Here is a 22,052-nt window from a genome sequence, read left to right on the forward strand (position 1 = left end):
GTGTACAGAAATCACCCGAAAGGCATACGGATATAACTGGGTTTAGTGCGTAGATTTGATCGAGGGCGCGGTCTTCTGTGGACGGACGCTTTGGACATCCAAGATTCTTGGCTAAAGTGAAAGCACTCAAAGACAGAATATGAAGTGTCTTAAAATATTGTCTATAACCATCGCGCTGTTGATAGCGCACAGCTCTGCTATTATAAGGTAAAATATTTTCGTCAGTTACTTGGGAAAGCTTTGAATTACGCGAGTATTTATTCTTGCGCTATCCCGTGATCAGTATAGAATAGGCAAGGCTGTAACCGTTCTCTGGGGTAGTTTAATTTCCTGACATTAGGTTATTATTGCTAATTTTACATGCATGTTTGTTTAGGCACATGTGGTTCCAATTTTGGTGCACACACAAAACGTTTCCATAACGCTGGCATATCCATGACATCTATCTCCTAAAGTTTGCATTGAAGTTAACATAGATTGTACATAATAACGAAACATTTCTGTAGTAAAATAGAACCAAGCTGCGCGTAAAAGTATGGGAACATACTAGTAGAACACTTGTATAACACAGGAAGTAGAGCGCACGAGTTCTGAATTATTTGTTTAACAAATTATGACAGATAAACTGTCTCTTTTCGTTATCGTACAAAATTGCCCATAGAATTCCCCTCCACAAGACGCGCAGTATGCGTCGCCTGATGAGTGACAATGGGATGAGCTTTGAACAACTCCAGGACATGGCCAAGACCGTTGGTGTTGCAGGAGCTGTCACACCACCATCCGTACCAGCAACCACTCAGAGTCCGAAAGTGCCAGTTGAGAGACTCACCAACTTCATGGATGTAAGTGGATATTGTCACTAGGCTTGGGTTAACTCTGTCTTGTTCTAGGCTGACTGAAGCAATAATAAGTAAAGCCAAGGTTCTCCAGGAGTTGGGTGTGCAGGCTTTTGTTCCAACCCTTCATAACATGGCCAATCTGCCAATCATGGCCCAGATTGAAGATAATTACATTTACATTTTACATTTTAGTCATTTAGCAGACGCTCTTATCCAGAGCGACTTACAGTTAGTGAGTGCATACATTTGTTCATACTGAGATATATACTTTATTTTTTTTTCAGGTGTGTGATTTGGTTGAATAAAAGCTTGCACTTTCAGTGTATCTCTCGCCCCAGGAGTTAGAAGAGAACTGTAGTATAGACTTAGGCCTATGTATTTATCATATGAATGTGGTGTTGGTATCAAATCTCTCTACAGGCTCAGTACTATGGGGTGATCAGCATAGGCACACCACCCCAGGACTTTACCGTGCTGTTTGACACCGGCTCCTCCAACCTGTGGGTGCCCTCCATTCACTGCTCCTTCCTGGATATTGCATGCTGTGAGTCAGTCTATTATTGCCTTCTGCATTTCGCCATAGCCACGGGAAGTAGGGGTACTGAGGGTGCTAAAAATAATAATACAATTTATGAATAATACAAAATACACACTGAACAAAAATGAAACATGCAACAATTTCAACGAGTTACAGTTCATATAAGGAAATCAGTCAGTTTAAATAAATTAAGCCCTAATCTATGGATTTCACATCACAGTGACTACATATATGCATCTGTTGGTCACAGATACCTTAAAGGTGGGGGTGTAGATCAGAAAACCAGTCCGTATCTGGTGTGACCACCATTTGCCTCATGCAGCGTGACACATCTACTTCGCATCGAGTTGATTGTGGCCTGTGGAACGTTGTCCCACACCTGGCTGTGCCAAGTTGCTGGGTGTTGGCGGGAACTGGAACACATTGTCGATCCAGAGCAAACATGCTCAATTGATGGCCATGGAAGAACTGGGACATTTTCAGCTTCCAGGAATTGTGTACAGATCCTTGCGACATGGGGCCGTGCATTATCATGCTGAAACGTGAGGTGATGGCGTCGGATGAATGGCACAATGACCGAACATCTCCAGGCTGTGTAAGGGCTATTTGACCAAGAAGGAGCGTGATGGAGTGCTGCATCAGGTGACCTGGCATCCACAATCCCCCAACCTCAACCAAATTGAGATGTTTGGGATGAGTCGGACCGCAGAGTGAAGGAAAAGCAGCCAACAAGTGCTCAGCATATGTGGGAACTCCTTCAAGACTGTTGGAAAAGCATTCCAGGTGAAGCTGGTTGAGAGAATGTCAAGAGTGGGCAAATCTGTCATGAAGGCAAAGGGTGGCTATTTGAAGAATATAAAATATATATTTTGATTTGTTTAACACTTTTTTGGTTACTACATGATTCCATATGTGTTACTTCATAGTTTTGATGTCTTCACTATTATTCTACAATGTAGAAAATAGTAAAATAAAGAAAAACCCTTGAATGAGTAGGTGTCCAAACTTTTGTCTGGTACTGTACATCATAAGGTGCAACGTTATGGGCAAAGACTCAAAACATCCACATACATTTTTAATATTTTTCTTGATCAAGGAACATGGAAAATAACTTTTGTGCAGTATTAATTTACCATCCTTACGAATCACTTAATGTAAATGTACATTATTGTATTGTACATTGGCTGGTCATCTAGGTTTGTACCTGTAGACTTTCCATCACGAAAAACAATGCACAATACAGTAATTGAGTACATTGAGACATCAAGTGGTTTGTGATGATGTGGCTCAGTTGGTAGAGCATGGTGCTTGCAACACTAGGGTTGTGGGTTAGCTTCCCACGGGGGACCAATACGAAAAAGTATGCACTCACTACTGTAAGTTGCTCTGGATAAGAGCGTCTACTAACATGTAAAAGGAATGAATAGACCAGATTCCACATTTACATTTTAGTCATTTAGCAGACGCTCTTATCCAGAGCGACTTACAGTTAGTGAGTGCATACATTTTCATACTGGCCCCCCGTGGGAAACGAACCCACAACCCTGCCGTTGCAAGCGCCATGCTCTACCAACTGAACTTCAGGGGACTAGAAATAAGTTAATAATAATATGCCATTTAGCAGACGCTTTTATCCAAAGCGACTTACAGTCATGTGCGCATACATTTTTACGTATGGGTGGTCCCGGGGATCGAACCCACTACCCTGGCGTTACAAGCGCCATGCTCTACCAATTGAGCTACAGAGGACCACGTTGCATTTGCAAAGTATTTCAAGAAACTGGAAAATGCATATCAAGCAAGTATTCTTATATTCTACAAGTATTATCAGATTAACTGTTTTGCACAGATAATTATCAGACTCAAGATACAAATGCTGATAAACACTGAAATTCAAATACATTTAGTTTACAATTTTCTTCGCACTAGTGCATTGGGCCTTTACTAGTTCTGTATTAGCCGGCAATATTAATGTCTTCAGCGCGGGCATATATATATATTTTTGCAAACTACTTCCCGTGGCTATGCACTTCATTCATAACACTATATGGTTTTACTATCTGCTGAGACTCCTATCATGTAATCATGAGATGGGTGCAAAGTTGCAAATACCTTTTTGCTCTTCCATGTTTTGGCATGCTGTACTGGAAGTCATATTCATATTTTTAAGGCATCACGAGGGATGTGTTTATTTTGTTTGAAAATGAATGGCATTTATCAAACTTGAGAAAGTTGTCAACTTTATGTACACCTCTGCTTAGGGCTCCACCATCGTTATAACTCCAAGAAGTCGAGCACGTACGTTCAGAATGGCACAAAGTTCTCCATCCAGTATGGCAGAGGCAGTTTGTCTGGGTTCATCAGTGGGGACACTGTCTCAGTAAGTGGACTGTTCTGTTCACACACACACACGTTGTCCATTGTTCATTTGCATTCCTAATTTAAGTGGGCAAATCCACAGCATTTTTGTGTAATTTTACCACTGTCCATTTTAAGTGATGGAATGTGGAGCATAGTCTGCATACCATTCCTTACTGTCTATTGTCTGTAAACCTCACTGTTTTAGTGTTCAATAACAGTCTGATTTGTATCCTGTTCTGCATTCCATCCCTCTCTCAGTTGGCTGGCATGCAGGTTGCTGGTCAACAGTTTGGTGAGGCCGTGAAGCAACCTGGCATCACGTTTGCAGTGGCACGCTTTGACGGAGTGCTGGGCATGGGCTACCCGTCCATATCTGTCGACAAGATAACCCCTGTGTTTGACACTGCCATGGCTGCCAAACTGTTGCCTCAGAACATATTTTCCTTCTATATTAGCAGGTTGGTTGGTTTTAGGGATTTTACCTTTTTTGAATAGATTCTTACTGGGGGCCGTAGGTCAATGTGTGGTTTGTTGACTTGTGATTTGTTTTTAAACAATTTTTTAAACAGTCCTGTTTACTGTTGGTGGCGGTCAACTGAAAGGAGTTTCTTGTATTTGAACTGGGATATTTTGAGCTCCTGTTATCCTGAAATTCTACATTTGCTGTCATATTTCCTCAGAAACAAGGAAGTGAAATAGTTTGCCTAATTTCAGTTTGTGACAACAATCCCGTTATAGTGTAGAGAATCAGTGTACCATCTAAACCGCTGTGAAACATATTTTCAATTTTACCGAAAATATTGTATTTTCAGCTGTTTGAAGCTGGTGTACAAAACTGAAAATAAAAGACGCAAAAACATAAGAATGGGAAGCAAAGAAATAGCGCACATAGAACATATCTACTGCTTCTTAGACTTGCTTTCAATGAGTGACAGATCTATAACTCACATTTCTGTGAATTTGGTCGGGTCACCCAAAAAGTTACATATTGCAGCTTTAAAATGTCTTCCTTTTTGTGGGCAAAGTCTATGAACCACAGGTAAATGAAATTCATTTTCATAACTTGTACAACCTTGTATTCTTGTGTCGTCACTAGCTTCAATGGGGTTGAGGCAATGATACATTTTCTTCTCTGATATTAGATTGACGATCAAGACCATCTTCCAGTGCACCCTAGTAGATTTATCCAATGAACTAACAACTTGTAACCCCTTTGATATCCTGTTCCTCAGAGATCCATTAACTGCTGTAGGAGGAGAGCTGATGCTGGGAGGCATAGACCCACTGCACTACACTGGAGACCTGCACTATGTCAACGTCACACGCAAGGCCTATTGGCAGATCGAGATGAGCAGGTAAGCAACTTGGTTCTCATCTACACAGGCTCTATTATAATATCTATACCAGGGGAGAACGACTGCCCCCTCATTGAAGCCATGAAGTTCAAGGCCGACGGGGTACTGCATGCTGTTTCCAGAAAGCAGGATCCCTCATGATAGTGGATGGAAAAATAGCAATCTTTGTGTCAATAAAGAAATAAGACAATCAAGGTACCAATAATTGCTTCTATTACATCAGATGCATGTCCTTGAACCAATCATTTAAAAAAAATCGCACACAGAAGAAGTTAAGGATAATTTAGTCTTGAGTGATCACAGCTAATTGGTGCTCTGCATCTGCTCTGCAGTGTTGAAGTGGGCAACCAACTGACTCTGTGCAAGGGCGGTTGCCAGGCGATTGTTGACACGGGAACATCCCTCATCACCGGGCCTGTGGAGGAGGTCCGGGCGCTGCACAAAGCCATCGGAGCCTTGCCTCTACTGATGGGAGAGGTAGGTAGAGGAGTCTGTAGACTAAATGTCTACCTGTTGTAGCATACAAGTACATTCTATCAGTTCCAACCTCTTTTAGTTCTCCTGAATGGTCACCAAAATATTTCAATCATGCACAGTAAGGCTCTATTTTCTTGTAATCTCAGTTGTGTTCATTTGTATTGTAGTGACAGAAGTTAAGTTTTGATTTGTGAAGTACATACTTTTCACCTTGTTTTTTCCCCCCTTACTCCCTCTCAGTATTGGATTGACTGCAAGAAGGTTCCATCTCTCCCCGTCATCGCATTCAACCTGGGAGGGAAGATGTTCAACTTGACTGGAGACGACTATATCCTGAAGGTAAATTACACCTCCTGACCAGTGTTCACTGTGGCCTGCCTGCCAGTAGAAAATAGTCTGTGAAATTTGACAACTTCAATCAGCATGAATTAAACGGTTAATCAGTTCGCATGCCTAGAGATGCATTTTACTACATCTTGAAAAGTATTATCTATTTAATTCTGTGGCCATACCTCTAGATGAGTTGAGTAGAGGTTGTAGTTAAGTTGAAGTGTGACAAATCATTCAAAGCTTCTCCCCTATGTGCTGCAGGAGTCCCAGATGGGTCAGAAAATCTGTCTGTCAGGCTTCATGGCCATGGACATCCCTCCTCCGGCTGGACCGCTGTGGATCCTGGGAGATGTGTTCATTGGACGCTACTACAGCGTGTTTGACAGAGACTCAGACCGCGTGGGGTTCGCCCCTGCCAAGTAGAGGGGAGAAACAACAGAAACTACACCCCATAGCCACTTGTGGAGAGGATGTGATGGGTATAATCAATATAGTGGTCCTACCAAACCAAGGTCAACCTATCAAATCCCCACAGGAAAAGCACACCACCAAAATGAACAAAACCCCCAAAAAGAAACTCAGAAGGGGCGCCTTTGCTTGGTTCCTTGTCTTTGCCTGTTTTGCTTCTTGTGACTTTTTGGGGGGCTGTGTTTTTAAAATTGTATTTTAAAGACTAAGTGTTCCCATGTGAGTTTGGTGAATAATTAATAAGTAGTTGCAGATCGAAATTGTGATATGAGCTGCTGTAGGCAGTTCAGCTTGGTGTTTTGTACGACGACAAAGTGATACTGCATCTCTTTTCTGCACTGTTGTATCTCCTTTCTGACAACGCAACTTTTTTTTTTTTTTGCAAAGCACATTACTGAATGCATATCTTTACTGAAAATACATGTCCTTTGTAGATGAAGCAGAAAACCAGGCCAGGTCGCCTGGTCAGTTGTAAATGAGAACTTGTTCTCAACTGGCTTACCTGGTTAAATAAAGGTTAAATAAAAAAATAAAGACTGAATGCATATCAATGTAAATTAAACTCAGGTTGATTTAACAAAAACAATGATGTCCAGTGAGTAACTACGTACCAAGGGACAGTAATTGTATCAAGGGTTATGAACAACGTTTGTGATATGTGTACAAGCTCTTATTGCAAACATAAATACTCTGCTTTTTTGGTTACAAATGTACAATAAATACTAAAATACTAAACTGTCTCCATTACATGTCGAAGATTTTCTTGTATAATGCACTACTGTACCAAGCACACCCTCCACTTCTACCAGAATAGACACTAATTACCTGTGTGAGACAATATTGTGGTAATTGGGGAAGAAAATTAAATCACAGATGAGAAAAGTGATGATTTAGGAATAAAGATACATTATCTTTGTATAACACTCTTGAAGGCGGCTTGTGATTGAAACTGGATATCTTTGCATGGGATGGTTATAGCTGCCACCTGACCTGGTTTGAATCCCTGTCTGTCTGCTGGACATCAACTCGGTCAACACCAGATTAACCCTGGCTGTCTTTCAATGTGGGTTGATCTTGTATGTCAATGGAGTTGACCAGAGCCCTTAACAAATGCACACAGTGAGCACCAAGTTGAATACCTACCCACCGTGTCTTTAAGAGTAAAGTTAATGGAACTATCATAAATAATAAGGGAAACGTCTCTCTAAACTGAACACACCTTTGTTCCAATATCCACACTAACATAGCATTAAGAATGAAGCAATGTACAGGGCTGGGCATTCATTCTAACTAAGTGGTCTGATGAAGTGGATATCGGAACGAAGCCCACAGGCTCTCCTCTGCCAAAGAAGCTCTTTGAGAAATGAGCCGCACCATGACAAGACAGAAGACGGTATACATTGAGAAAGTATTCACACCCCTCGACTTTTTTCACATTTTGTGTTACAGCCCAAATTAAAAATGAAAAGCTGAAATGTCTTGAGTCAATAAGTATTCAACCCCTTAGTTATGGCAAGCCTAAATAAGTTATGGAGTAAAATGTGCTTAACGAGTCACATAAGTTGCATGTACTCACTGTGTACAATAATAGTGTTTAACATGATTTTTTTTAAATGACTACCTCATCTCTATACCCCACACATACAATTATTTGCAAGGTCCCTCAGTCAAGACGGGAATTTCATACAGATTCAACCACAAAGACCAGGGAGTTTTTACAATGCCTCGCAAAGAAGGGCACCTATTGGTAGATGGATTTTTTAAAAAGCACACATTGAATATCCCTTTTGAGCGTGGTGAAGTTTTTACACTTTGGATGGTGTATCAATATACCAAGTCACTGCAAAGATACAGGTGTCCTTCCTAACTCAGTTGCCACAGAAGAAGGAAACCACTCAGGGATTTCACCATGAGGCACAGAGTGAAACGAAGGAAGCCTGTACAGAATACAAATATTTCAAAACATGCATCCTGTTTGCAATAAGGCACTTAAGTAAAACTGCAAAAAATTTGGCTAAGAAATTAACTTTATGTCCTGAATACAAAGCGTTGTATGTTTAGAGCAAATCCAACAACACGTCGCGGAGTACCACTCTTCATATTTTCAAGCATGGTGGTGGCTGCATCATGTTATGGGTCTGCTTGTCATCGGCAAGGACTAGGGAGTTCTTTTAGGATAAAAAAGAAACTGAATAGAGCTAAGCACAGGCAAAATCCTAGAGGAAAACCTGGTTCAGTCTGCTTTCCACCAGACACTGGGAGACAAATTCACCTTTCAGCAGAACAATAACCTAAAACACAAGGCCAAATATACACTGGCGTTGCTTATCAAGACGACATTGAATGTTCCTGAGTGGTCTAGTTAGTTTTTACTTAAATTGGCTTGAAGATCTATGGCAAGACTTGAAAATGGCTGTTTAGCAATGATCAACAACCAACTTGATAGAATTTAAAAAAGAATGTCCAAATATTGTACAATCCAGTTGTGCAAAGCTCTTAGTGACTTACCCAGAAAGACTCAGTTATAATTGCTGCTAAGTGATTCTAACATGTAGATTAAGGGGTGTGAATACTTATGTAAATGACATATTTCTGTACTTCATTTTCAAGAAATTCACCAAAAAATATATAAAAATATGTTTTCATTTTGTCATTTATGGGGTATTGTCTGTAAAATGTGTGAGAACAAAATATATTGAATCCATTTTGAATTCAGGCTGGAACACAACAAAATGTGGAATACGTCAAGGGCTATGAATGCTTTCTGAATGCACTGTATCATGACTGAGAAACAGTTACCTTATACCAGTAGGGGCCACTGAAGCAAGATCAGACCTGAAAGCCAAACTGACAAATACTTTATGTTCAACTGGAAACAAATTCGTTGTCCACAGCAACCGAGCTGCTCTGTTTTTGATCAATTTGCTCTCAGCTTAGCATCCCAACTATCACAAAGTTTAACTTACAAATGCACACCAACCATTTTGTGTTTTACATAACACAGACCTCTGAATGAACACACAGGTCAAGTATTTCATCTTAATGTCACAAGACATATTTGACGTCATAAACAGACTGTACACAGATGTGTAACAATAACCCAATGTATGATTAATTTTCTCATGCAAACGACACACATTCCTAACATAAAAGTATATTGTTATTTCTCAACATTCTTTCATTCAACAACTTTTGTGGGAGGAGTCCTAGAAAACACACAAATCATCCGCAACTTAAATACCATGAAGATACAGAGGTTTCTATGTTCTTATAGTGGGTGCTTCCACCCTTGCAAAGATTGCTAGAATTTCTGAAATATAACTGCAACTTGAACAGAATTTAACCAAAATCAAAATACTCACTTCAAGTATTTTGATGTCAACTCTTGACCAATTTTTTATTTTATTTTTTAAGCCAGCGGGGCAAATAACTGCTCCAACATGTTCTTTTTTAAAACTCAAGAATGTCAAGATTTCAGACGTACCACATTTTATTTGCTTTCGGGGCGGCTCACATGGTCAACATTACATTCTATCCATTTCCACAGTTGGAGTGGTAGAGTAGGCAAAGTGTAGCCTGGTCCCATACTGTATGCACTGTCACCAACTCTTCTAGCCTTGCCATGCCAAACATCACAATGAGAAGAGTTGGCTACAGCACAAACCGTACGATACCAGGCTACAGCACTATAAGTGCTACAACCCCCTGCCATGTCCCACTCACTGGTCTTGTTTCCTAGTGGACCACAACAGTGCTTAAGGATGTCAGAGTATAATAAGCACCCTGCATCGATCGATGGATCGATAATGCATGGCTAGAGACGATTGAGGCTAGTTCATTTGACTACTGAGAGCTCTCCTTCATGCCCCTGTTCAGACATGATATTAACTAGCATTATACTATTGTTCCCCATCATAATCTCACTGTTTGAAACACCTGCAATCTGAGGATGGAGCTACCAAAATATATTTCAAATAGACCAATTTCCATTCCCACAAATTATAATTAATAAATATCATCTTTATTCCACACCATTCAATCCAAATTGGTTACATAATATTATGGTAACATAATATTAGCCAATGAAGCAATCACCAATTCAACAAACACTGAGCCCTAACCCAAGGGGTATACTACAAAGCAGGTTCAACTTTGATAAACAACCAGAAATAACTGTCCAATTTTTTTGGTTCATTAAGAAAGCTAAACTTATGCGTTTTTGGTTAAGCCAATTAGACTAAGCCCATTTGAAGATTATCTTTCACATTTTTTTAATTATTTCAGGATATCTAGGCAAGTTAGCTGGCTAACTCCTTGATCATGCTTTGTAGTATACCCCTCTGAACAGTACTATGTATCACGGCTTACGTGCGCCATGTGGATCATATGAAGGGACTGGTTTCATCATCATGAGGTTTAACTGGTATTTGGATGATCCTGTATTTGAATTCAGCAGATATGTCTTGCATGTCAAAAACATGGTGATTAACCCCCCACACTAAAGTGGTTGATTTTGCATTTCACACATAATTACGCGACAACAAAAAGTACAAGAGAAAAGTATTGATCGATGAAACAGGGACTCCAGAGACGTGATGTTGAATCAATCACACAGCGACGTGGTCACAGGGGGCATGGTCCATGTCTGAAGCACATATAAATTACATATCATATCCTCTTCTGCAGTATGGACTCTATGGAGGCTTAGTTAGAATTCTATACTATCTGTCCTAAACCCTAGAACCCATGACCAGACTCAGTCAGACTCAGGAGTCCTTAGGAGTCCCTCTGGGTCAGAGAGGGAACAGTAGAGGGTGTATCCTAGCTCATCCACCTCCACTGGCGTCAGCTCACAGAACAGGTTGACTTTGGGGACCAGAGCGCAGGGGAGCCTCCCGGCCTCTAGGTGTCCCACTAGCGAGCGAAGCAGCTGCAGGAAGCGGTCGGCCAGCGCCTCCTGGGTCCAGTCGCCCTCCTTCCCGCTCAGCAGCAGTATGGCGTTGGTGAGCTGACTGGCCGACAGGCGCGTCAGGGCCGGGTTCAGCTTGCACACTGCTTTGGTCACCTTGAGGCAGGCGCAGCGGCAGCCACCGTCCTCCTTGTCCAGCGCCCGCAGGCGCGCCGTCTCCGCCACGCGGAAGCTCTGCCGCCACAGGTTTTCGTGGCGCTCGGCGGCCAGCCTGTGTGGCTTGGCAATCAGCGAGGCGCCGTCGTCCGTCACCAACAGAGGCAGGAAGTCCACGTAAAGATGGCGGTCCGTCTCATACTGGACCTCCAGGGTGAGAGTCTCCGAGGGAACCACCGGCCGGATCACGTAGTCAAGAACGCTGCCGATGGCCGGCCAGTTGATGGAGCCCGCCACCAGCTTCTCGAACACCTCCAGGACAGACTTGGGGGAGAGGTAGCCTCCTACCATGCAGCGGTCCCAGTAGCTGCTGCCTCGGGGGAAGTACTCCAGGTTTTCCCTGCGAATCAGCCAGAAACCCGGCATGTTCATGATGGTGTCCTCGCCAGGGACTGACGACCACAGGTTCTTCTCCAAGGTCAAAGGGACCATGAGCTGAGCGTGATCCGCTGTCACCACCTGAGAAAGAGTGGGAGAAATAGTGTGGGGGGGGGGGGGGGGGGGGGGGAGCGAGAGAGAGAGAAAGAGTGGGGGGGGGGGGGAGAGAGAAAGAAGGAGTGGGGGGAGAGAGAAAGAGTGGGGGGGAGAGTGGGGGAGGGAGAAAGAGTGGGGGGGAGAGAGAAAGAGTGGGGGGGAGAGTGGGGGGGGGGGGGGGGAAAGAGTGGGGGGGAGCAAGAGAGAGAAAGAGTGAGGGCGGGGAGAGCGAGAGAGAGAAAGAGTGGGGGCGGGGAGAGCGAGAGAGAGAAAGAGTGAGAAAGAGTGGGGGGAGAGCGAGAGAGAGAGAGAGAAAGAGTGAAGGGGAGAGAGAGCGAGAGAGAGAGAAAGAGTGAAGGGGAGAGAGAGAGAAAGAGTGGGGGGAGAGCGAGAGAGAGAGAAAGAGTGAAGGGGAGAGAGAGAGAAAGAGTGGAGGGGAGAGAGAGAGAGAAAGAGTGGAGCGAGAGAGAGAAAGAGTGGAGGGGAGCGAGAGAGAGAGAAAGAGTGGGGGGAGAAAGAGTGGGGGGGAGCGAGAGAGAGAGTGGGGGGGAGAGAGAGAGAGAGTGGGGGGGAGAGCGGGGGAGAGCGAGAGAGAGTGGGGGGGGAGCGAGAGAGAGTGGGGGGGAGAGCGAGAGAGAAAGTGGGGGGGAGAGCGAGAGAGAAAGAGTGGGGGGGAGAGCGAGAGAGAGAGAAAGTGGGGGGGAGAGCGAGAGAGAGAGTGGGGGGGAGAGCGAGAGAGAAAGAGTGGGGGGGAGAGCGAGAGAGAAAGAGTGGGGGGGAGCGAGAGAGAGAGAAAGAGTGGGGGGGGCGAGAGAGAGAGAGAAAGAGTGGGGGGGAGAGAGAGAGAGCGAGTCAGTCAGAGAGAGAGCGAGTCAGGGAGAGAATCAGAAAGAGAGTCGGAGAGGGAGTCAGAGAGAGAGTCAGAGAGGGAGCACATTGGTGTTATTCTTATAAAACCATAACATTTCAAACCCAGAGACGGTCACCGAGGTAAGAAGCATTGTTTGTGGTCACAACAGTCCTAAGCAAACAGGGGGGGGGGGAGAGCGAAAGAGTGGAGGGGGGGAGAGAGAGAGAAAGAAAGAGTGGGGGGAGAGAGAAAGAGTGGGGGGGAGAGTGAGGGAGGGAGAAAGAGTGGGGGGGAGAGAGAAAGAGTGGGGGGGAGAGAGAAAGAGTGGGGGGAGGGAGAAAGAGTGGGGGAGAGCAAGAGAGAGAAAGAGTGAGGGCGGGGAGAGCGAGAGAGAGAAAGAGTGGGGGCGGGGAGAGCGAGAGAGAGAAAGAGTGAGAAAGAGTGGGGGGAGAGCGAGAGAGAGAGAAAGAGTGAAGGGGAGAGAGAGAGAAAGAGTGGGGGGAGAGCGAGAGAGAGAGAAAGAGTGAAGGGGAGAGAGAGAGAAAGAGTGGAGGGGAGAGAGAGAGAGAAAGAGTGGAGGGAGAGCGAGAGAGAGAGAAAGAGTGAAGGGGAGAGAGAGAGAAAGAGTGGAGGGGGGCGAGAGAGAGAAAGAGTGGAGGGGAGCGAGAGAGAGAGAAAGAGTGGGGGGAGAAAGAGTGGGGGGGGAGCGAGAGAGAGAGTGGGGGGGAGAGAGAGAGAGTGGGGGGGGGAGAGAGAGAGAGAGTGGGGGGGAGAGCGGGGGAGAGCGAGGGAGAGTGGGGGGGAGAGCGAGAGAGAGAGTGGGGGGGAGAGCGAGAGAGAGAGTGAGGGGGAGAGCGAGAGAGAAAGAGTGGGGGGAGAGCGAGAGAGAAAGAGTGGGGGGGAGCGAGAGAGAGAGAAAGAGTGGGGGGGGGGCGAGAGAAAGAGTGGGGGGGAGAGAGAAAGAGTGGGGGGGAGAAAGAGTGGGGGAGAGCAAGAGAGAGAAAGAGTGAGGGCGGGGAGAGCGAGAGAGAGAAAGAGTGGGGGCGGGGAGAGCGAGAGAGAGAAAGAGTGAGAAAGAGTGGGGGGAGAGCGAGAGAGAGAGAAAGAGTGAAGGGGAGAGAGAGAGAAAGAGTGGGGGGAGAGCGAGAGAGAGAGAAAGAGTGAAGGGGAGAGAGAGAGAAAGAGTGGAGGGGAGAGAGAGAGAGAAAGAGTGGAGGGGGGCGAGAGAGAGAAAGAGTGGAGGGGAGCGAGAGAGAGAGAAAGAGTGGGGGGGAGCGAGAGAGAGAGTGGGGGGAGAGAGAGAGAGAGTGGGGGGGGGAGAGAGAGAGAGTGGGGGGGGGAGCGGGGGAGAGCGAGGGAGAGTGGGGGGGAGAGCGAGAGAGAGAGTGGGGGGGAGAGCGAGAGAGAGAGAGTGGGGGGGAGAGCGAGAGAGAAAGAGTGGGGGGAGAGCGAGAGAGAAAGAGTGGGGGGGAGCGAGAGAGAGAGAAAGAGTGGGGGGGGGGGCGAGAGAGAGAGAGAGAAAGAGTGGGGGGGAGAGAGAGAGAGCGAGTCAGTCAGAGAGAGAGCGAGTCAGAGAGAGAATCAGAAAGAGAGTCGGAGAGGGAGTCAGAGAGAGAGTCAGAGAGGGAGCACATTGGTGTTATTCTTATAAAACCATAACATTTCAAACCCAGAGACGGTCACCGAGGTAAGAAGCATTGTTTGTGGTCACAACAGTCCTAAGCCAACAGTTGGTGAAGTGATATCTTTCTCCCTTCCCCCAGAGGGATAATACAGTGTACTACTACCACCCTCTTCTTACCTGCAGGTCGTCGTAGAGGCTGCCGCTGAGGTACATCTCTCGGAGCGGCATGTCGGGCAGCTTGGCGTGCAGGAAGATCCTCAGCTCAGCGCAGATGTCCAGGGCGGCCCGGCGGGCTGTGGCCTGCTCCTCAGCGGGGATGGCCACTCGCTCCTGGTAGAACTCCCACAGTTTCTCCTGTAAGGAAAGGCGCATCCTGGCCCGGAGGAGGTCGGTCTGCCCTGCAGCACTACGTCCCCGCCCCATCGCCTTCCGCATGCAGTCTGAGGGGATACAGCCACGACAGGCAGAGGTTAGGAATGTGTAGGTATGGGTAAAATAATACTAAAATTGGCATATTTAGTGTTTTATAAGCCCATGTGGGCTGGGCATCCTGATGATGCAAGACACTATAATAAAGACATAAATAAATCAAATACGTTGAAAGGTAATGGGAGGTAAATAAGAACGAAAGTAAGAAGGATATTTATTGGGTGACAACAGGAAATCAAACCCAACTAATGGGAACAAGTACCACGAGAGAGGTTGCTTTACGGACTATCCTCTCCTACAGAGAGTATCCTACACACTAAAGCCGGGTGTACACTACACAATGTTTTTAGTTGAGATCAGACAAGTTTCATTTTTGCAAGACAGTGTGGTATTGAGAATCCTCATGACCATGTGAAGAATCTTGTAGTGTGTGACCCCTTTGTGCCAATACGTTGGGAAGACAAAACACGTCATGAAAGACAGTCGTTAAATGTGAGAGGCTGAGCGATGTTAGGACTTTGAAAGTTGAGTAGTGTACACCCGGCATAAGAGAACCATCCAAAATTCCACAGACTTTAGTTGAGGTATTTTCTTAAACTTTGTAACAAATATCTAATGGAGCTCAATAGAAACTATCCATCTGATTCTATTTAGTTGGGTTTCTACTAACAAAACTGTAGAGTCGTTCTGTTCGATTTCAATAGCTTTGACCGCCCCCCTTTTCATTTGAACAAAACTTTCCATACATATCTGCCCATGGTAGAAGTGGTCAGAAAGTGATTTTTTGGACCTGAATGCCAAAACATTCAGGAGATGGAGGTGCCCAAAATTGGATCCATGTTGCATACCCCACCATACCATGAGACATCCACTGTACTGTATCTCTTGAAAATATAAATGCTTACAAACAGGATTGTCAAACTATATGGTAATTTATTTCAAACCAAAAAGTAAATAAAAAATGACTTTTTTTTTAAACCTTTAACATCAATAATCTAAAAACGTGTAAACTCAGATTTTCGCATATGTTGTAGCTTAGATCCTATTTTACATCATCTGAGGTTTATGTTCAGACCGCCATCGGTTGAGACACAGCATGCACTTGAATACAGAGTGGCTGATAAATTTACTAAAATGGGAATAACATTGACATTTCAACTTTCCAATTGTACCACAAAGATGATTGGAGAATATTGACTTGAATGGGAATATCAGTTGTTTGAAATTACAATGTCTTCCATAGGAAACCTATTAAAATCATAGAAATATAGATAATAGAATAGACATTCCCATTTAAGTGGCCAATCGACGGTGGGTGGACCGGCGGCCATCTTTGTGGTAGTAATTGGAATGTAAAATGTCAATTAAATTAATTTCAATGGTGTACCAGCTAAATTGCAGTGGTCTGAAGGGATAGGTCCATTCTATGAATTATATTTCTATGATTAAAATGACACCCACCCTGTATTCAAGAGTATGCTGTGTTTCAACCAATGGCAGGCACAACACAAACACCTCAGATGATGTACATTACAGTATAAGCTACAACAAATGCGAAAATGAAAATATATCTGAGCTTACATGTTTTTAGATAATTGAAATGAAACATTACAAATATATTTTTCAAAACATTATAATATAGTTTGATAAAGTCCTTTTCTGATCACTTCTACCATGGACAAATATGTATGGAAAGTTTAGTTCAAATCAAAAAAGGCGCGGTCAAAAACGGATTGAAATCAAATGGAACGACCCTGTAGCTTCATACAAGCACTGAGAGTCAGCGGTATCACCCACAATACAGGAAGTACAGCCATCCTGCCATCAGCCATCCTGTCATCAATAGACACAGCCAAGGATTAGAAAACACTGCACAGAGATGAGGTCAAACCATCTGAAACACACTACTAACCTGCTCCATCAATCCCAAGTGTTACTGCTCAGGCCTCACTCTGAACACAGATAGGCAATGTGTGCGAGTGTGAGTGTACTGCTTAGCAGTATAGCTTCCTATCTCACCAGTCCTTACCGGTACTTGATCTCGCATCCTCTGCCTTGCCAACACACGTAACCGTCCTGCTTGACAACGTACTAACCGGTCGCTCCACCGAAAAAGTAACAATTCAGCAGCGCTATTGGCAACGTTTCACGCTGTGGGGTGAGCTAACGGCACGATCATAACTCTTATATGGGCAATGTTAATAGTTGTAATGCGGAATAACATTATCGTGTGTGACAACCTAAATACATTAGTGTACCTTACCTGGTTCAAAGGACTTGGAGGAGGTGGGTAGAGTCTGCAGTGACCTGCTCACTGTTGACTTCATGTCATGGTTAAGTACCCGTGGTGTCGAGCCCATCCAGCTGGGCTCCTCCCAGCTCCTTTTCCCTGATGGTTCCATCTTAGTAGGGCTGGTCGGAGCACTTATGGCACGGTCATACATCTGAAAGGAGATTGAATTGAAAATCTTTGTCCATTAGAATGTTTCATGAAATGGTCATGTCGTCCACTCGTGGTTAAAAACAATAAATTACTGATGTAGAGATCAGATGCCAAATAGTGAGAGGTGATCACATTTAGCCTACAACTGAACTGGCACAATTGAAAATAATGTACATAAAGTGCATTCGGAAGGTATACCCCCTTGACTTTTTCCATATTTTGTTACATTACAGCCTTATTCTAAAATGGATTAAATTGTTTTTTTCACCCTCATCTACACACAATATCCCATAATGACGAAGCCAAACAGGTTTCTATAATTTTTTGCCAATGTATAAAATAAAAATGAAATTATATTTACCAGTCAAAAGTTTGGACACACCTACTCATTCAAGGGTTTTTCTTTATTTTTACATTGTAGAATAATAGTGAATACATCAAAACTATGAAATAACACATATGGAATCATGTAGTAACCAACAACAAAAAAAGTGTTAAATCAAAATATATTTTATATTTGAGACTCTTCAAATAGCCACCCTTTGCCTTGATGACAGCTTTGCATTCTCTCAACCAGCTTCACCTGGAATGCTTTTCCAACAGTCTTGAGGGAGTTCCCACATATGCTGAGCACTTGTTGGCTGCTTTTCCTTCACTCTGCTGTCCGACTCATCCCAAACCATCTCAATTTGGTTGAGGTCGGGGGATTGTGGAGGCCAGGTCATCTGATGCAGCACTCCATCACTCTCCTTCGTAAAATAGCCCTTAAACAGCCTGGAGGTGTGTTGGGTCATTGTCCTGTTGAAAAACAAATGATAGTCCTACTAAGCCCAAACCAGATGGGATGGCGTCTCGCTGCAGAATACTGTGGTAGCCATGCTGGTTAAGTGTGCCTTGAATTCCCAATAAATTACAGACAGTGTCACCAGCAAAGCACCCCCACACCATAAAACCTCCTCCTCCTCCATGCTTTACAGTGGGAAATACACATAAGGATATCATTCGTTCACCCACACGCGTCTCACAAAGACACGGCAGTTGGAACCAAAAATCTCAAATTTGGACTCCAGACCGAAGGACACATTTCCACCGGTCTAATGTCCATTGCTTGTGTTTCTTGGCCCAAGCAGGTCTCTTCTTCTTATTGGTGTCCTTTAGTAGTGGTTTCTTTGCAGCAATTCGACCATGAAGGCCTGATTCACACAGTCCCCTCTGAACAGCTGATGTTAAGATGTGTCTGTGACTTGAACTCTGTGAAGCATTTATTTGGGCTGCAATTTCTGAGGCTGTTAACTCTAATGAACTTATCCTCTGCAGCAGCGGTAAATCAGTCTTCCATTCCTGTGGAAAGTTCTTGATATTTCCCATATCGACTGACCTTCATGTCTTAAAGTAATGATGGACTGTCATTTCTCCTTGCTTATTTGAGCTGTTCTTGCCATAATATGGACATGGTCTTTTACCAAATAGGGTTATCTTCTGTATACCCCCCTACTTGTCACAACACAACTGATTGGCTCAAACGCATTAAGGAAAGAAATTCCACAAATTAACTTTTAATAAGGCACTCCTGTTAATTGAAATGCATTCCAGGTGACTACCTCATGAAGCTGGTTGAGAGAACGCACTCCTGCGTTGTCTTGGCTGTGTGCCTAGGGTCGTTGTGCTGTTGGAAGGTGAACCTTAGCCCCAGTCTGAGGTCCTGAGCGCTCTGGAGCAGGTTTTCATCAAGGATCTCTCTGTACATCTTTCCCTCGATCCTGACTAGTCTCCCAGTCCATGCCGGTGAAAAACATCCCTACAGCATGATGCTGCCACCACCATGCTTCACCGTAGGGATGGTGCCAGGTTTCCTCCAGACGTGACGCTTAGCATTCAGGCCAAGAGTTCAATCTTGGTTTCATCAGACCAGAGAATCTTGTTTCTCATGGTCTGATAGTCTTTAGGTGCCTTTTAGCAAACTCCAAGCGGCTGTCGTGCATTTTACTGAGTGGCTTCCGTCTGGCCACTCTACCATAAAGGCCTGATTGGTGGAGTGCTGCAGAGATGGTTGTCCTTCTGAAAGATTCTCCCATCTTGACAGAGGAACTCTGGAGCTCTGTCAGTGATCATCGGGTTCTTAGTCACCTCCCTGACCAAGGCCCTTCTCCCCCGATTGCTCAGTTTGGCCAGGCGGCCAGCTCTGGGAAGAGTCTTGGTAGTTCCAAACTTCTTCCATTTAAGAATAATGGATGCCACTGTGTTCTTGGGGACCTTCAATGCTGCAGAAATGTTTTGGTACCCTTCCCCAGATCTGTGCCTCGGCACAATCCTGTCTCGGAGCTCTACAGACAATTCCGTCAACATCATGGCTTGGTTTTTGCTCTGACATGCACTGTCAACTGTGGGACCATATATAGACAGGTGTATGCCTTTCCAAATCATGTCCAATCAATTGAATTTACCACAGGTGGACTCCAAGTTGTAGGAATATCTCAAGGATGATCTATGTAAACAGGATGCACCTGAGCTCAATTTCGAGTCTCATAGCATAGGGTCTGAATACTTATGTAAATAAGGTATTTCTGGTTTAACTTTTTTATACATTTGCAAAAAATTATAAAAACCTGTTTTCACTTTGTCATTATGGGGTATTGTGTGTAGATTGATGAGGAAATTGTTTTATTTAATCCATTTTAGAATAAGGCTATAACGTAACAAAATGTGGAAAAAGTCAAGGGGACTGAATTCTTTCCGAAAGCACTAATAACATTTACAAGAATATAATTGCAATGATCTAACTTAGAGAATACCCCACTTACTCTTTTGACTGCTAGTGTTGCAATGCCAAGCATGGCAGCTCCTCCTACCCCAAGAACAAGCTTGGCATTAGAGAGCAAAAAGTCAACGGCTGTGCCCATCCCGTTGTCATCCTTCTTTCCTTTACGCTCACCGTTCACTCCCGCCATTCTGTCTAGGTGAACGTAGAGTTAGAATGGAAAAGTGATTAGAGAAGAACAAAGAAAGTACTGATTCAGATGTGAGGAGCCTTGCGTTCTATTACCATAACTCAAGGACTGTGTACCTTTTATTATCAAAACATGTATTATTAACGTATAAAGAGCGATAGGATAGGTAGTCAGTTAAATAGCTTAATAGTTTACCTGTTAGTAGTCTGAAACAAGCACGTCTTGCTAAAGGTGGTGTTGGATGGTTGACCCCCACCTACATCAATCCCCCCAGTCTACTGCTGAGGAAAAACTGGCCCCTCTTCAGTGCGTCCTCCTTGTCGCTCGGCACGGTCAGGGCCTGGCAGCGGCGGAACTCGCGGGCCACGGCGCACCGGTAGTAGTTGCGGTCTGTGTACTGAAGGTGGCGCCCTGCACGGAGCAGTGCTCGGTACAGCTCCAGCACCGCACTATGAGTCCAGCCGCCCATTAGGGATGCACATGGAGAGGGGAGGACTCCTGTGAGGAGAGATAGACAGGAGGACGTTTATTTATGGATTTCAATAGAATAGGTAATCATCATTATGCAAAAGAAAGTATTAGCTTTGATTTTCGAACACTGTCACCTAGGCATCTGCCATTGGTGAAGCAGAGGGCCAACATGGACCAAGTTAGGCTATAATAATCCTGAACAGTAACTTTACTACTTGATACGATTGGGCATATTTAGCTAGATAACCCTTGTGGGTGATAAGATGAGAGATGAGACTGGTGTCACTGAATGGTCATTTGCTGCTGTAAATTCGGTGGTCGGTATACCGATTATTGCCACTACTAGCTAGCAGCAAGTCATCAAGTTCATTTGCTAACTAGCTAACAGTAGCTATGTTACGCCTGTGTAGTCTGCATGCAACCTAGCTGATTAAACTCAACTCGAAATCGTGAGTTGAGTTTAGTCAGCTACATGCAGCCGTGTCAGACCAGAGCAACACATAAGATACACCAAAGATACAGAACTAACGTTAGCTAGCTAACCCCTTTCATCTGACATTAGCTAGCCATATAGTTTACGTTAGCACTCATCAAGCAGAACATCCCTTAGCAATTTAGCTAGCAAAAGTTAGCTGTTGTTGCCCCGTTGTCCGTGTAGACTATACGATAAAAGTGAGTTAACAATTAGATAGATACTTGAATAGCAAAACCAGTATCATGAGCATTGTTCCCTTTGATTGGCTAGTAGATAAGAGTTTTAAAAAATAACTTTAAGTTAGCCTAGCTTGCGAGCTAACGTTAGTTAGCTTGCTACAGTAGCCTCTGAACGATGCTGACCTTACACATTGAGGAGCTGATTCTCACAGTCAATTGAATAAAAATATAAGATATTGACAGAACAACATTTTACATTGTCAAGACAGAACGCTGAACTTACCTTTGAGAAACTATTTCAAAGATTTCTTCTTATAAGAACAAGAGACACAGTTCCCCCTCACGCTGCGGTCAGAATGACAGACCGAAAGCTATTGGCTACTAATTTTGGCACTACGTCCGGTTTACTACGTCCGGTTTGAACTATTTGTATGGTTGAGAAACGGGACATTACAGCACTCAATCTTATCTAGCCTACAAACCTATACATCTTTCTATGAAGGAATAAAGCATTTTATAAAGAAATCTTATAAGAAAACATATTTGAATATGATGTTTATCCAATGTAATAATAGGACTATATGAGTAGAGTATACTACATTTACATTTACGTCATTTAGCAGACGCTCTTATCCAGATCGACTTACAAATTGGAGTAGGCTAGAG

General features: G+C 44.0%; 2 protein-coding genes across 3 annotated transcripts; one reads left to right on the forward strand and one right to left on the reverse strand.

Moving 5' to 3' along the window:
• On the forward strand, positions 1–7,114 carry LOC311104083 (cathepsin D-like). The gene is made up of 9 exons (XM_084145746.1): positions 1–207; positions 662–842; positions 1,260–1,383; positions 3,639–3,757; positions 3,997–4,196; positions 4,971–5,093; positions 5,426–5,570; positions 5,811–5,909; positions 6,162–7,114. Exons 1-9 carry the CDS (start codon positions 140–142, stop codon positions 6,321–6,323), a joined length of 1,221 nt encoding a protein of 406 aa, XP_084001872.1. The 5' UTR covers positions 1–139; the 3' UTR covers positions 6,324–7,114.
• Positions 7,115–9,046: 1,932 nt separating this feature from the next.
• LOC311104258 (mitochondrial dynamics protein MID51) lies at positions 9,047–21,781 on the reverse strand. Of its 2 annotated transcripts, XM_084146034.1 has the most exons (6): positions 21,670–21,781; positions 20,457–20,759; positions 20,115–20,266; positions 17,134–17,314; positions 14,619–14,881; positions 9,047–11,952 (listed from the first exon to the last, which is right to left on the reverse strand). In XM_084146034.1, exons 3-6 carry the CDS (start codon positions 20,259–20,261, stop codon positions 11,125–11,127), a joined length of 1,419 nt encoding a protein of 472 aa, XP_084002160.1. In that variant the 5' UTR covers positions 20,262–20,266; positions 20,457–20,759; positions 21,670–21,781; the 3' UTR covers positions 9,047–11,124. The 2 variants fall into 2 exon arrangements, with proteins under 2 accessions (XP_084002160.1, XP_084002161.1); XM_084146035.1 differs by lacking the exon at positions 21,670–21,781 and having other exon boundaries at positions 20,115–20,262; positions 20,457–20,547.
• Between the last annotated feature and the right edge of the window lie 271 nt (positions 21,782–22,052).

The sequence above is a fragment of the Coregonus lavaretus genome (assembly GCF_964263955.1).
Source record: "Coregonus lavaretus genome assembly, chromosome: 28".
In the NCBI taxonomy this organism is placed as follows: Eukaryota; Metazoa; Chordata; class Actinopteri; order Salmoniformes; family Salmonidae; genus Coregonus; species Coregonus lavaretus.

Excerpts from the sequence above, each read along its gene's own strand:
- LOC311104083 (XM_084145746.1), top strand. The coding sequence starts at position 140 with ATGAAGTGTCTTAAAATATTGTCTATAACCATCGCGCTGTTGATAGCG. Across the intron at positions 5,094-5,425 it reads TGGCAGATCGAGATGAGCAG|TGTTGAAGTGGGCAACCAAC; the intron begins GTAAGCAACTTG and ends TCTGCTCTGCAG. Across the intron at positions 5,910-6,161 it reads GAGACGACTATATCCTGAAG|GAGTCCCAGATGGGTCAGAA; the intron begins GTAAATTACACC and ends TATGTGCTGCAG.
- LOC311104258 (XM_084146034.1), bottom strand. The coding sequence starts at position 20,261 with ATGGCGGGAGTGAACGGTGAGCGTAAAGGAAAGAAGGATGACAACGGG. Across the intron at positions 17,315-20,114 it reads CAACACTAGCAGTCAAAAGA|ATGTATGACCGTGCCATAAG; the intron begins GTAAGTGGGGTA and ends ATCTCCTTTCAG. Across the intron at positions 11,953-14,618 it reads GCCTCTACGACGACCTGCAG|GTGGTGACAGCGGATCACGC; the intron begins GTAAGAAGAGGG and ends ACTCTTTCTCAG.